Source organism: Cryptomeria japonica, chromosome 8, assembly GCF_030272615.1.
Source record: "Cryptomeria japonica chromosome 8, Sugi_1.0, whole genome shotgun sequence".
NCBI classification, from domain to species: Eukaryota; Viridiplantae; Streptophyta; class Pinopsida; order Cupressales; family Cupressaceae; genus Cryptomeria; species Cryptomeria japonica.
In genome coordinates this window covers 269,526,701-269,543,169 of record NC_081412.1, presented here as the reverse complement: position 1 = coordinate 269,543,169, position 16,469 = coordinate 269,526,701, and the positions used below count along the sequence as shown (strand labels likewise).

Here is a 16,469-nt window from a genome sequence, read left to right as displayed (position 1 = left end):
AAAGAAACCCAAAAAATGATAACTAAAAGCCCATTAATAAATTTCACATGCACCAATATAGCCACTCACTTTTTAGCATTTTTGGACCATAATTGACCCATTTGTGCACTTTTATTGGTAACCATAGCGCATGACTATTGGGACATTTGTGCGTAAGTATTGACATTTTAAAGTACACAATGATTGGGGCATCTTTAGGTAGGTATTGGACGACACTTTGAAATGTTTACTTTTTAACCCTTGTGTACATAACGGAACCCATGGCACGCGTCTTGGCAAAATTTGATGTACCATATAAGATTTGTGGGTACACAAAGTTAGCTATAACGACTATAGATACAATTCCCCTATTTACTACATCAATGCTTGATTCAGAATTAAGATCAGTAAATGTGCCTCCTTTTAATAAAAATAAAAAAATTCTGTATTAAATACCTAAAATATATATGGACAACATCCAAATCGATAAACTATAAGTTTCTTTGAATATAAAAACATTTGATCTTGAGGGCCCAAAGATTCTTGGAACTGCGAGTCTTGTAATATAAAATTGGAAGCTAAAAAACGCGTAAAACCCTCCTCCAAAGTTTAAGAATGCCCGTGACTTAGTTGGAGGTGGAGCTGCTTTTCCTGTTTGGGGAAGATTAGTTTATTAGGTATCCAGGATTTGACGAATGAAACAAACAAACCCGCTTGGAATATTTTCAAAACAGCACACACACATAGTTGTAAGGCACTGCCACCACTTCACCATTCATGACCACGTACATGCCGTGTGCATGGCCATTCTTAAACTGAGCTTGTGAAGGTGGTTATCATAACTTGTACAAGAAATCAACTAATTTGGTGAGCAATCCATCCAACCAGTTTTGAAATGAAAACGTCAAGAAATATAGTTTGACCTCATTGCAGAAACTCCATGGACAGCTACCAACTCAAATCTTCCCTAAGGTTTGTGGATAGGATAATCATTTAAGTAGAGAGGATAAATTTGAAGCAATGCTAACAATGAAAGTGAAAATGGGTAGAGAGAGTAGGAGGAATTGATTCACCAAACGTTTTGTCCCTTGTCAAGAAGCTTACCTATCTGTATCGGGATTTCATCGAGAAAGAAGAGAATTTTTGAGGTGATTATAGGAAGGACAGGTGCATTGAATTCGATTGGGGGCCTCACTGTGTGGGTTACCAATCATAGGTTCATGCAAGGGGGTGGCAGCCATTGTATGCGCTTCTGCATTTAAGACACTAGATTTCACATTTAGGAGGAAAATCGGTGCAAATATATTCCTTGTCTTTAAACTTGGCAGAGTGTAGCCAATCTTGTAGCTGCTCACACTTGTTTTTCTCATTCAAATTTCACACGGAAACGGGTGATTTGATTAATGAGATTGTGGGGATTTTTACAGGTGTCCTCCATATTTTGTGCTCGTTTGAAGTTTTGATACTCAGAAAATAAGGCATGTAGCAAGCAAGCTTCAGGTTTTGAAGTGTCACCAGTACAGAGAGCATTTTGGGCAGAGTGGGTCTTCTCATTTTGGCAAGGGGCCTGCAGAAAACCGAGGCAGCAAACAGCAATTCTATCTGTGAGGTTCTTTTTTCTGCATGGGTTTTTGAGTATTTTATCTGTATTAGCTTGAAGTATGTTTTGGCTTTCTGGTAGTTAAAATTGCTTTTTGGTGCATAGATTCAGTCTGTCTAATGTTTTGTTGGTTTGGGTTTGCAGAACAAATTTAAAGCCCCCAAAAGGCTTTGGTATATGATAAATTGTATATTTTACTGAGATATCAAATGGGTTCTGATAGTATTCAAGTCAAGCTTCGTCCAGTGGCACCCATTGCTCAAACAGGGGCATTTGGGTACCAGGATAAATTGAATGAGAAGGATCTGGAATGCAGTCAAAGGTTTGATTCAAACATTTTCTGCTCCAACTCAGATTCACCCACAGATTCAATCAGCTCTTCCTCCAACTCAGAAGCAGTTGATGGTGATAATGGGGAACCGATATCAGTAGATGATGTTCATTTCAAGAAGCAGCTGCATCCTCCAGCTATGGTGAGAAAGAAGTCCTACGAGATCAAAGTAAGAAATCTGTCGTACGGCATTGTTATAGACAAGCCAAGTTTTTACATGTTTCATCCCTGCAGAAGCGAAAGGCCAGTTCATCAAATACTTAAGAACATAAGTTGTGATGCGAAGCCAGGGGAGATTTTAGCCATAGTTGGCCCAAGTGGTGCAGGTAAGTCTACTTTGCTTGAGATTCTTGCAGGTAGGATCAGGCTCAGTAGGAAGAAGGGTGACCCACTAGACAGGCGCATTATGGTGAATGATAAACCAGTGAATCCTTCATGGTTTAGAAGGATTTCAGGCTATGTAACACAAGAAGATGCCCTGCTGCCTCTCTTGACTGTGAAAGAAACGCTGATGTTCAGTGCAAGGTTTAGGTTGCCACCTTCATTATCCAAAGAGGAGAAAGAAGCCAAGGTTGAATCTCTGCTATCTGAGCTTGGTCTTGTGCATGTTTCAAATACACGAATTGGTGACGAAAGCATCAGAGGAGTATCAGGGGGCGAGAGGAGGAGAGTTTCTATAGGGGTGGATGTTATACATGACCCTGCAGTCTTACTGCTGGATGAACCCACATCTGGTTTGGACAGTGCAGCAGCTTTGAACGTGGTAGAGATGCTACATGCCATGGCTAAAAACTCCCACAACCGCACCATTATCTTAACAATTCATCAACCTAGCTATAGGATTCTGAGCCTCATTAGCTCCCTCTTGCTCCTCTCCAAGGGCTCTGTAGCCCACCATGGGTCCTTGGAATCCCTGCAGAATTCCCTTATCTCTGGGGGGAGAAAAATACCTGCACAGCTCAATGCCTTGGAATATGCCATGGAAATGATAAGTGAAGGCATAATGTTAGCACAGGATTATGATCATGATGGGGTTGGGTTTGATAAACCAGCAAATACTGCAGAGGATGGAGTCTTAATGGCACTTGATATTGAATCAGTACTATGCATCGAAGACCCTTTTCTGGGTACTTCTCCTCAGGATGATACCTTGTATGTTGTTGATGATGATTGTGCAGGGGACACAGTTAGTTATGCAAATTCAAGGTGCTCTGAAATCTGCACCCTGTCATCCAGGTTCTGTAAAATCATCTACAGAACACAGCAGCTATTCCTTGCCAGAACCCTGCAGGCAGTAGTTGCAGGACTAGGCCTAGGAAGTGTGTATTTAAAGGTTGGTTATAATCAAAGAGGTCTGGATGAACGCTTGGGGTTTTTTGCATTCACATTAACATTTCTCTTGTCATCAACCACTGAAGCTCTTCCAATTTTCCTCCAGGAACGCCAGATTCTGATGAGAGAGACATCCAGAGGAGCCTACAGAGTCTCCTCATATGTCATCTCTAATACTCTTGTGTTCTTACCATTTCTGCTGATCGTTGCTATACTGTTTGCAGTTCCTGTATATTGGTTGGTGGGTCTCAGTAACACATACAATGCATTCTTATTCTTCTTGTTCACAGTGTGGCTTATTGTTCTCATGGCCAATTCTCTAGTAGTATTTCTCAGTGCCCTTGCACCTGATTTCATCACAGGGAACTCTCTCATATTCACCGTACTGGGAGCTTTCTTTCTCTTCTCGGGATATTTCATATCCAAAGATAACATCCCCAAGTATTGGATTTTCATGCATTATATATCTCTCTACAAGTACCCACTTGATTCCCTTCTCATAAATGAGTACTCTAGCCTATCACAGAAATGCTTCTCATGGTATCCTGAGCTGAACCTATGTGCACTCACAGGCCAGGACATATTGAAACAGAGAGGATTGCAGGAAGGTCGAAAATGGATGAATGTGGAGATCATGGTGGGATTTTTCATATTTTATCGAATCCTTTGTTATGTTATCCTCAAGAGAAGGGCTTCCAAGGCCAAACGCTAAGTGGGTATATTAATATCTTATTTCAATTTAGAAACTTTATGTAAAATAAGCTTCTTTAACATGTTAAGCAATCCAAGGCCTTGCAGCTGGCTCTGCAATTTGGTTCTGCTGTTTCCCAGTGATTTTTATGCTTATATAAAACAAAAAGGAGTATCTTGCAGCTCAATAAATGCAATAAAACAAGCAATTTTGTTATCTGATATGGATGTATTCTTTGCATCTTGAACAAGTGGATAAACTAGATCAAATGATTCAAATCTCTTTGAGACTATCTGAGTTTGGTTTCAACTTTCAAGTTCCCTGACTGAGTAGTGCATATACATTGTATTTTCAAAATCTGTTTCATTGTTTTTCAAAACTGTACTGGTAGGCTGGTAGCTCAACTAGAACTACAGTGCAAGGCATAGGTAACAGTAAGTTGGTTCACCAATCCGAACCAGACAAAATCCTTAATATCATGTCAGACTGCTGTGCAGAATCCGAGAGCTCCTATTCCCAACTTTAAGGCATGTTATCTTTTTTAAGCTTTGATTTTTTTTGTTTGTTCTGGCCCGTGAATACCTATAGAGAGAGAATATTTCTGAGGTCGTCTCATGAAATAATGTATTTCTGTTCGAGCATATTGATTTTACTTGTCCATTTCCAGAATGGCATGTACGAACAAGCATGGAGCTTTAATATTAATTGTTACCATGTTCCATGTGCAGAGAAGTCATTTGTTTTCTTCTCCCTGTTGTACATCTTTATGCTCCAATTATGAACGACTTTTATATGATATAAATCAAGGGCCTACTGTCTATTCGATTGAAATGCTGAGTTTCCTCGAAAAATTTGATGTCCAAAGTAACAATTACAATTAAGATTTGCTTTACTATACTACTCTCACTACGTAAAGTAACAATTGCACCACCTTATTTATGACTATCCCATTAATTATAGTGTAATATTGTATTCAATGCTATCAGATTTTCACAATTGACAAAGCTGTTATCGTTGTTTTTGGATTCTATTTTTGGATTCTATTGTATCAGATTTTTATCATTAGCAATTAACAATCTATCATCTCTAATAAGTGATGAAAAAGGATTTGGTACTTGAATATCTTAATGATAGATCGCACAGTGTGATCTAAAATATTGATATAATATCTTGATGATGAATCTGGAGTGAGATCTGAAACATTGACACTAAAAATCTCTCACAATTGAATTAAAAAACAGCAGTGACAATAATATATTTATTATATAGATTTCTATATTTATCTTTACAAATAAATAAACATACATCTAAATCAAAAATTATCTTTCACAAAAACAGCAACAATAATGACGATTACGTTTAGAATTTGATTTTTATTGTTTTGGACATTATTCTCACCACGTAAAGTAACAATTGCACCACCCTGTTTATGATAATTGCAGTCCAGCCAATTATATGAACCATGTCCCAGCTAACTTTCGCGACACTGATTTGATATTAGCTTTACGTTGATTCCATTCATGGAAAACCGTTGGCCTGACTACTGTAAATTATCAGTAGACCCACTCTATCTAATCTACTTATCTGGACTGCTTTCCATATCTTCCACCACCAACCTAGTCACGGGTCTGAATCGTGCATAGTATTATACAACGCTTATTAGTTAAGTTATCGTTTGTACCTCCATATAATACAAAGAATATAATATTAAACTATGTGCAAGTTTTCAAAAAGAAGTTGTATCTGTCCTTGCCTTGATTGAACCAATGAAAGAAAAAATATTATTTTTCTACTTTATGTTCTGGTGTATGAGTCTACAAATAGCTTATAGCAATATGAGACTATCCCATGCTCCTTGCCTGAAGCACCCAACTATGCTACAAACAAGCAATACATACCTTACCCCCTATAGGATTTTAACTTATGACCTCTTTTTCAAAGGCACAAATTCTACATCATTAGGCTAACTTTGTAGAAGGAAGAACGAAAATATAATAATATATGAATAAAACGTATTCTACAACAAATGATTATGGTAAATTATATAGTAAATAATATTTTAATATGAGAATTCAGTTGTGAGTTTAGATAATTTGTCAATGAAATATTTGGAGTACAAATGATACAGAGGAGAAACAAAATTTGTATATTAATTTTTTGATCATAAATAGGTAGAGGATTTAGTAGTTGAATGTGTTCCAATAGTTGTTATAGTACTTGTTGATTTAATCCCTAGTTTTTTTAACAATATTGCACTAATAGTCATGGCTTTAAAGTTGTTAGTGTTGATGATGACTACCCATAATTGAATGAAATGTATTCCTTAGATCTAAAAAACAAAAAATTATGTGATGCCACATCGGTGCACTGATAAAACATGACTTAGTGCACAAAAATGTGATTTCAAAAAATGTTGAGTGACAAAATTTTGATTTGTTTCCCCATATTTTGTATATTTTTTTTTACTACAATTGTCATTTTTTGAAGTTTGATGTGCTAGATTCAAAAGGCCTCTTATTATTCATTTAGACCAAAAAATTTTTTTACTGACCTTCCACAACTTTTCAGTGTACCCCATTGCACACCAAGGTGCAATTGCTAGTAAATAATATTTTAATATTAGAATTCAATGGTGAGTTTAAATTAAAAAAAATTGTTAATGAAATATTAAGAGTACAAATGATAAAGAGGAGATAAGAAATTTGTGTATTTATTTTTTGATCATTAATAGGGGAGAGGACTCACTAGTTGAGCACATTCCAATAGTTTTTATAGTACTTATTGATTTAATGCCTAATGTTTTTAACAATATTGCACCAATAGTTGCAACTTTAAAGTTGTTAGTGTTGATGATGACTACCCATAATTGAATGAGATGTATTCTTTAGATCTAAAAAGCAACAAATCATGTGATGGCACATCAATGCACCAATAAAACATGACTTAGTGCACAAGTATGAGTCTCACTTTTTGGGGGGCCTTTTTGGACACTTTGACAAAAAACATGTTAATGTGGCATCATATTTGATGATGTCCCTAAAATATTAGTTACAAGTAGGGGACTCACCAAGTAAGTTGTAAAAAAATGGGAGCGATTTAAAATTTGCAAGTAAAATTTTAACAAGCAAGAATTTAGAGTGCTCAAGTATTGGGTCCTCTCCCATATGTAGTTATGGTTGATTGTTGATGGGGTCATTGTAATCCTCATCATTTAATTTATCAATCCAAGGCAGTGTTCATGGCTATATGCAATAGAGAATTGAGAAAACTCATTTGACAGTCTATTCTAACTTGCAGGAAATGAAAGCTAATCTAAGGCACACTTGCATGAAAGGAAAGGCTAATCTAAGGCACACTTGCAAGAATTGAAAATTATAAACTAAGGAACACTTGCTGGAAATAAAATACATGCTTATATTCAAATTTACTCTAAGAAATTCTGGAAAATACATTGCTGGAAATGAAACTAGTCTGTTCTATTTCCTCAGGCTGAAACAAGTCTTTCTAATCCCCGCTTTTCTTGATTGATTACAATATATTTATAGAATTCTCATTCCATATCTACCCAACCAATCTACTAAGAATGTGGATCCAAGATCCACTTTTGAAGGGGGCGTTTACAAAACATTGACAAAACTGAACTTACTGTCCTTCAGCCCACCATCTTTGTCTCAATCATCTTCAATCAAATACTTATCTCTCCCTGTTGTGAATCATCCCAAACGCTCCAAAGGGTTTTTATACCTTCAAGATTAGTTTCCAGATCATTTTGAATTTTTGAATTTCATTGAGAAACGAGGGAGATATGGTCGTTTTACTGAGACTGCATTTTTCATAATTTCTGGGCGATTGATTTCTAGGAAATATTCAAGTTCTCAATGTGAATGAAGGAATTACTCATCAATTCACTTGAGCAAATCATATTTTATCATCATTAAAACATGCTACAATTATGCAATCACATTAGAGTTCTTTGGTAACTTGAGTTTGTTGGCACTTGCATGAAGATTGCATTGATGAACTTTTATGTTGTCATTGATGTCAATTTTAATCGGTAATGACGTTGTAATAATATTGTTTTGCAACCGGTAGGAAAGCTTGTGAAGGAAAGCGGTATTACTAGAGAAGAAGTGAGATCAACCGGTAAACCCTACTTGTTGATATGCTAAGCCCCAACTGATGGAGCTTGGTGAATCGATTGTATTGGTTTAAGATCAAATGATGAGCGGTAATGATTATGCCACGTATGCATGTTGTATGAGAAGAGTTTCAAATGGTTTTTGGTGCATAGAGATAACAGTTTTATCTTGGGAATGTGCAAGTTCATTGCATGTAATGGAAACCGCGTGATGAGTTACAGAGTTCGATGAAGCGATGATCAAGGAGCGGTCGAGATTATCTTGAATGATGTGCACTGATTGCTATGTAATCCAACGTTCATACTTGAACCGATTTGTTTGTAATCTCTATGAGATCTTAGGTTTGTGATGTGTTATCGACCTATTGTTTTGTTTATAAGGTCGATGAATTGTTTTGTTGTGTGTTGGTAATTTTGGTTGAATGTAATAGTGATTGGTTACCGAACTAGATGATGTATCTGCAGTATGTGTAAAGGAAGATAGGAGCATGAAAAAGATCTGATCAAGCAGAGTGGTGATATTCACCAGATCAGCAAACCCCTGTTGTTCTCTAACAATTACAATAGTCAAATCCCTTAACCGGGTAAGCTCTAACAAGCTTAGTGTTATCTAAATCCTCTAACCAGGTGATCCATTAGCTTGGATTTCAAATCATCTACCGAGGTTACTCCTAATAGGGTACTGCTTCTAATAGAGCATTATAGTCAATCCCTTAACTGGGTTGTCCCTAACAGAATCTATTCTTAACATGAGTTATTGTAAAGCTTTAACAAGCTTGGCTCCTAACAAGGCGAACTTCATAAGAGTTCAGAAAATTATGGGTATTCATTCCCACCGTAGTTTTTCCCATTTGGGTTTCCATGTCAAAATCATTGTGTCAAGTGGTGAATGTTTTTGTGGTTATGTTTGATATGGTTAATTTGCTTCAGGGATAACTTTAAGAAATCCCCCGGGCAACTGTGTAAAATCTTGGCGAATCAGACATTATTTTTGGGGGGAAATTTTCATATCAATGGCGAAATTTTTTTTCAAAATGATGAAAAAATTATTTTGTACTGGCAATTTTTTTTCTAGGGTACAAAAATGCCATAAATTTCTGGCAAACAATACCTTGTTCTATGGGGAAAATATTTATTGTGGGAGGCGAATAATTATTGGTAAAAGGAACAAATATATAATTGTATGAGCGAAAAATTTTACTCCGAAGGAAAAATTATTTAAATGTATTGGCGATTTTTATCCACCACTTGAAAATTATTTAAATGTATTGGCGATTTTTATCCACTGCTTGAAAATTATTTAATTTGTTTTGGCGAATATTTTGTTATTTATGGTACATTATATAATTCATTGGCGATTTCATAAATTCATTGCCATTAATAGACAAGGCACATCACATCACATCAGTACATCACATCACATAATACATTGAGTCCGGACTCTGCACGATGTATCAATAAGCGCGGCCTCTTTGACATGTAAAGGGTGACACATACCTAAAATCTATCAATGATTTTAAACCATTCGATGATCGTAGATCAATGGCTGAAGTTTTATTTCGGCCCAATTTTCTGAAGAGAACATATCTCACCAGAAAGTGCCCAGAATGGAATTGGATTCAATAGACACGTATCAAATGTCACGAATCACGATCGATAATTTCGTTCATTTAATATATATCTATTCACTTATAGCAATCCACTCTATCCCCACGACTTCCAATATGATACTTGCCAATTTGGTACTAGTTCATAGCTGTTTCCAATTTCGCACACTCGTGCATTTATGGGAAAGATTTGTAGAGATACAAAAGATTTAAATTTTTTTATAGCAGTTAATACTGTTAAAGAAGTAATTATTACAATCAAGAGCTTAAACAATTTATATACGATCTCTGCTTCTTTCATCTTCAATTAGCCTTTGCCATTTGGTAGATAAATCGTTAGAGCTCACAGTATTTTAGGTTTATAGGCTCACTGCTCAGGTTGTTTAATTTGTTAATCTGTTTTCTCAAGATGGACACTCCCATCCACTTGAGAAGCATTTCTGCAGAGGACCAGAGGGCCTTTCTAGGCTTCGTTAGAGACCCAACCCTCCAATCAGTTTGCAAGGAGGTTGGGTCGTTCACCAATGAGGCTGTGCGGATGGTGCTGGGCAGAGAATTTCTGCGAAATGAAAATAGGTACTGTGTTAACACGGACCTTACATCCCGCTTCTTAGCATCTCTTCTGGACTTGGGAGGAGACAAGTTGGATATGCTGATGCTGTTGAGTAAGGTTTTTAAGGAAGACTTCCTTGGAGATGACATTACTCTTGTCGTTCTTGCAGAAGTAGGGGTGGGGATCCCTTAGGCGAGTGATTTATCTAAGCTTATCCTCCCACACCAAACACTACCAGTGGCCAGGCAACCGTTTCTCCTAAACCTGAATGCGGAGCAGCTGACGTGTCACAGAAAATGGGTGCAGATTGGCAGGGACTTCCTCCAGAAATGGTTCCTCCTAGATGACTTTCCAAACTACATGTGGCTTGAAGAATTCTCTCAGCTTATGCTGTCTGAAGAATTCTACATGGAAGGAGGGCCAGATTCTTAGGGCAAAATTGTAAACAATTCCACTACCTGTGCCCTAGCCTCGCCCCCCTATAGTTTTTTTTTCCTATGTCCTTGAACCCTAACAGGCTGAGTGCTAGTGGCTCACTCATTTTGGCTTTTAAGTTTTTGGGGGACTCAAGTCTCTGATGAAAAAATTGTAAATTTCAAAAGCATAAATATTAATGATAATTTTTCAAATTCCAATTTGTTTCAGTTTGCCTCTTATAGTCTTATGGATATAAAAATGCTTTCTATAATTCTATTTCATTTTTATTAATTAATTTCTTTCAAATTTAATATGAGCTACATTATTTCTATTATTTCTATTATTTGTTAAATAGTGGAAATAAATTTAATACCGTGATCTTTTTTATGTAATGCTATAAAAAAAAATTCAATTTGTTCCATTAATTATTTGTACATTGATTATGGTTGATTATAATTTTATAAATATATACTATATAGTCATTCAAAATACAAAAGTTCAAAAGTTTCAAGATACAAAAGTTTATCAGTAAAGGTTTTTTCATTCTATTAATTCAAAAGTTTCAAGATACAAAATTTGCAGTCATTCATGCATAAACACAGACAGAGAGAAAACCATACTGCCCATAGCTTATAGCAAGCAGACAAAAAAACTAGTTCATTGCCGATAGGCCACTCACTCAGTCTCACTATCCCCCTGGGTCGCCTCCTCCCAATCCCTTCCCTCCTCAGAGGTCAATGCTTTGGCTTTCCCTTTTTCCACTTCAGCTTTCATTTTTGGAATACAGTTTAGGCACCCAAAGTTGAGGTCGCCCTCCAAGCTTGCCAGTAGCTGTATGACCCTTCCTTCTTCAGCGCTATCTCTCAATTCCCTACCAGCCTCCATCCTTGCCACCACACGCAAAGCCTTCAGGACTTCATCCACCCTCGTTAATTTCACAAAGAGTTTCATCGCTTCACACCCCACTCGGGCTCGTTCACGGCACTGGTATTTGATTTCATCCTCTGGACCACAAATAAAAGGAAGCAATTCCTCCTAGTCATCCCCTTCCTTAATTTGAATGCCAACTCCTAGCACCACCCACTCCAAGATTGAATCCAGGTTAATCAAAAACTCCCCATCAATCAATTTGACCAATGTGAGTTTTACCTTTTCCACCTCCAGTTCGAATTCATAGGCCCACGCCAGAATCAGAGAGTAAACCTCCATGTTAGTTCAATACCGGTGACTGATATGTACCACCTCCTCCACAAGCATCAATTGAGCTGCCGCCCACAACTTCTCCTTAAACCTAAACAGTCCTTGCATTCGTTTATCAGATACTTGGCCCAAAAAGGGCACCAACTTCTTATCTATTCGAAGTGTGAAATTGGCCTCCATGGTCACCTGCAATTTCAAAATCACTTCCTGAAAAAAATGTCTTACAGAAGGTACGATTCTACGAACTACAGATTTTTTCTGCTTCAAAGCAAAAACTGGTACATAGATCAAAAGGTAATAAATTCTGCCTCCATCTTATAGGTCGGGTAATGAATGTGCAATAAGGCATTAATGCCATGAGATCAGGAAAAAGATTTCTTGCCATCCTCCCCTTCCTCCGTTCGTGCGACATGCCGCAAACAACTCCTTCTGCAACAATTAATTGCCACCTTGGCATTTGTACTTTCTAAATTTGCTCACCTTAACAGGTTGAGGACTACAGATGCACATTTTTAAAATTAATACACTAAATTTATGTTGAACTTTTATATATATTTTTAAACTATTTTTTAAAATTATATATCGTAAACATATTTTCAAAGAATTTTGTTAAACTTTAAATTAATATTTTAGATTTAATATTGAATGTTTTCATTTTAATATTAAACTTTTACCTTTCAAATTGTATATCAAAATTTATATTTATATTTAGTTATTTGTTTTATTCTAGAAACTAAGTTTCATGTTTTATACTATTTTTTAATTTCAAATTTTTACAAATAATATTAACATTATATTTAATAGTTATCTCAAACTATTGCACATCTTTAATTACAAATAATATTAACATTATATTTAATAGTTATCTCAAACTATTGCCCGGAATTGAACATTTTAAATTTAATTAAATAGAATTAAGTCTATAGTCTATAGACTATAAATCTCTTTTTCGGGCGGAATTTTAAAATGATTAAATAGACTTTAAAAACAGACCCAAAAAGTGACACGAGTATAGTGACCTGCCAGAAAAATGGCAGAAGTTGTGGGACCCACTTCATCTTAAAACAGGTACCATTGACCGTTGGATGAACAAAGATCAATGACTAGGGTGGATTTCAGCCCTAATGTGGGAAGTGAACACCTTTCTGAGAACTTCACCCAAAATTGGATATTTTAAATTTAATTAAATATAATTAAGTCTATAAAGCTTTTTTTCGGGTGAAGGTTTAAAATGATTAAATAGACTAAAAATCAAACCCAAAAAGTGACACAACTACGAGTATGGTGACGTGCCAGAAAAATGGCAGAAGTTGTGGGACCCACTACATCTTAAAACAGGTACCATCGATCGTCGGATGAACAAAGATCAATGGCTTAGGGTGGATTTCAGGGTGAATGTGGGAAGTGAACAGATTTCTAAGAACTTTGCCCAAAAAAGTTACACGAGTATGGTGACGTGCCTGAAAACTGGCAAAAGTCATGGGACCCACGACAACTGACAACAGGTACCATCATTCGTTGGATGAGCAAAGATCAACAACTTAGGGTGGCATTCAGCCCGAATGTGGGAAGTGAACACATTTGGGAGAACTTCACCCGAAATTGAAATGTTTTAAATTTAATTAAATATAAGTAAGTCTATAAAGCACTTTTTACGGGTGGAAGTTTAAAATTATTAAACAGACTTCAAAAATAGACCCGTAAAGTCACAACAGGTACCTTGGTCCCTCATCCGTTGGATGAGCAAAGATCAATGATTTAGGGTGGATTTCGGCCTGAATGTGGGAAGTGAACACGTTTGGGAGAACTTCGCCCGGAATTGAACGTATTACATTTAATGTCCTCAGAATTTATACTGAAGTAGTGAATGTTTTGTCCTTCGGCATTGAATAGTTATTAATAATAATTAATAAAATTACAACATGATTCTAGATATTTTCCCCTTTAGGTTTTACTTTTTTACTTTTTAGAGTTTTCAAAATAAGAGACTCGTAAATCATAATCATCTTTCATTTCTTGGACAAACCTGTAAATCAAGGGAGATTCAGAAACAACTACTAGATTGAGGAATGCAAGTTGCAACAGAGACTGTCTGCGCTAATCTAGTGAAATAGAAATTCCAATTTCTGGGTAAAATCTAGAACACCTACATCCCGCCTTTTTTGCTTTTGGTAATCTCGTGGTCCAATTTGAGGGTTAGCATTTTTAGGTTTTTATCTAGCATTATTTTGAATTATTAACAATAATAGTGATGGGGAAAACGGGAAGCAGTAGTTCAACAAGAAGCCAAGTGAAAAACAAAATGTACCTAACCGAATTGGTTAAAACACCAGGTTTCCCTGAAAAATACCATGATATTTATGACCCTGCTATCCATGGTGAAAAGCATATCATAGATATTAGATATACATTGTCTAGTAAGGTGGCAGATGCATCCAAGGCAAAATTTACTATTTTCAATCCAATGTTACAACAAAAAACAAATAAAATCGCATCGTGGGATGTTGGATTGGGAAGCATGGTGTTACCTGAAGTATTCTCTTGCCCTGATTTTGTCATGGTCTATGCTGAAAATTATGATGAAGATAAAAAAGCAATTGTCAATGAAATACAAAAGAGGAAATTCTATCCATAAATGAGGGAGAATTTGCTCGTTTGTTGAACCTAGGATTTGAAGCCCAAAATTCAAACATCCAAATTGACCTTGAAAAGCTGGCAGGGAATTATAAGAGTCTCGATCCAAGTCGCAGAGATTCATTTATCAAAGCTCTAATAAAGATTGGTAATGGTATTGTGTTGGATTAGAATCATAAGCCTCCTTATGATTCTAAAATTTTTGTTCCATGGGTTGGGGATACTATTTCCTTGTTGTCGTTTTGCCTGGGATTGCAAAATGATAGGGAAGTGGGTGCAAGCCTTCTTGAAATGATTTATAATATCCATTGTGCAGGTCAACCAGTAAGATATAATTTTATTGAGCACATTGTAAAATCCATGCAAAAACAATTACTAATGATCAAAAAAGGTTCCTGTAAGACATTTAGGTTCTCATCCTACTTGTGTTATCTCCTTCTATCCAAGTATCGTGCAATATTTGAGACCAACAAGCTTCAAATTGTGAGCTATAAGATTGATGAGAAGACTAGGAAGAGAATAGAGTGCCCAATATATGATTGGACCCCAAAGATAAGGATGCATGATAACAGAAAGAACTACAACCATTTTGTAGACTTCTTTTTGGCACCAATGTATAATGAAATTACAAGCACTCCAATGCCTAGGTTGCCTGTGTCTTGTAGAGATTGCATTCAACTCGGAAGTCAAATAGAATTGGCTGACTGGTTCTTCATGGAAGAATTCACCGTGTTAAGGTTTTACGGATCGACAGTAAAACCATACAAACTTCCAATACATGTGACAGAGAAGGTATTTGCATTAGAGTATGTACGGCAATTGGAGAGCACATATAGGCACTTCCATGGTCAGCAAAAGAAGAGCATATTTCCTTCCTTGCCTTTCTCATGTGGAGGGTTCACATTTGAGAGAAAAGCATTCAATGTGGCACCTGATTTTTCGACAGTTTTTAACTTTGGTGATGAGGGTCTCTGGTAGTATGATCCAATCTGTGTAGTTCAAGCAAGGTTTAAGAAAAATGGGAACTCTTGAGCATTATGTCAACATGAAAGTAAACCATTGCTAGAAAAGCTTAGAAACAAGGACTCCTGGGATGAGATTAAAAAAGAGATGGAGAAAATTGCAGCTGACAATAACATTTCAACAGAAGAAATTTCATCACAAATTATGGCATTGCATACACAGATGACAACAGAGGAGGGCCAGGGCATCCAAAATAGGAGGTCCTACAATTTCTACCTAAAATCTGCTAATCCATCTAAGAAAACTATTCCCAAATCAATTCTGCATGAATGTAAAGAGAATTATTGGACTCAAACCAAAATAAATGATTTTTGGACTATGAGGAGGAATCTCGATGAACCAAAGACAAGTGCAGAATTTGAGAGCATCGATGAGGATGCAGAGTTTAGCAAATTGTGGAATATGGAGCATCCCACAACATCATATGATAGGAGTGAAGATGTTGATCAGTATGAGCCTAAGGTTGAGCCCACTCAAACAACTACTATAGTCCCTAAAATATTAGGTGCAGTCAATGAGGCAATGAAAGAGAAATATATCAAAGGGGAAAGCATTGTGGAAAAAATGGGATTTGAAGGTGGTGGTCTACGTCCCAGAGGAGAGGGCATTTGGTATCCACTTCAGGTACAAATTCCATCAGGGTCAAAATCAAAAGGTCCTTATAGACCAATCATTGGACTTGATTCTTCAGATTCATCACCGATAGGTACTACTCATTACCCTCGGAATCCACCTACATTTGTTTCAGGTTCAAATCCACAACCACCACCACATCATGGTATTCCCATTGGTGGTGAATCAAGTGCCACTGCCACTGGTGGGGAATCTGGGGGTAGTATTCCTATTATTGTTCAGTCAAGTGTCGTTGTGATTGGTGATGTTGGCATGGGTACTACTACTGATACTAGTTGTCTTGGTGTTGGACAAGGGCAACAACAAAATATCTCCCGCAAGAGGCCACTAG

At 36.6% G+C, this 16,469-nt stretch overlaps 1 protein-coding gene across 2 annotated transcripts; it reads left to right on the top strand.

Moving 5' to 3' along the window:
- Positions 1 to 699: 699 nt before the first annotated feature.
- LOC131072425 (ABC transporter G family member 4) lies at positions 700 to 4,154 on the top strand. 2 transcript variants are annotated; one of them, XM_058008568.2, is made up of 3 exons: positions 700 to 951; positions 1,407 to 1,583; positions 1,724 to 4,154. In XM_058008568.2, the coding sequence occupies exon 3, from the start codon at positions 1,789 to 1,791 to the stop codon at positions 3,952 to 3,954; it is 2,166 nt and encodes a 721-aa protein (XP_057864551.1). In that variant the 5' UTR covers positions 700 to 951; positions 1,407 to 1,583; positions 1,724 to 1,788; the 3' UTR covers positions 3,955 to 4,154. The 2 variants fall into 2 exon arrangements, with proteins under 2 accessions (XP_057864551.1, XP_057864552.1); XM_058008569.1 differs by having other exon boundaries at positions 700 to 1,588.
- Positions 4,155 to 16,469: the final 12,315 nt, after the last annotated feature.

What these genes read in the sequence shown, in the direction of transcription:
- LOC131072425 (XM_058008568.2), top strand. Translation starts at nt 1,789, where the DNA reads ATGGGTTCTGATAGTATTCAAGTCAAGCTTCGTCCAGTGGCACCCATT.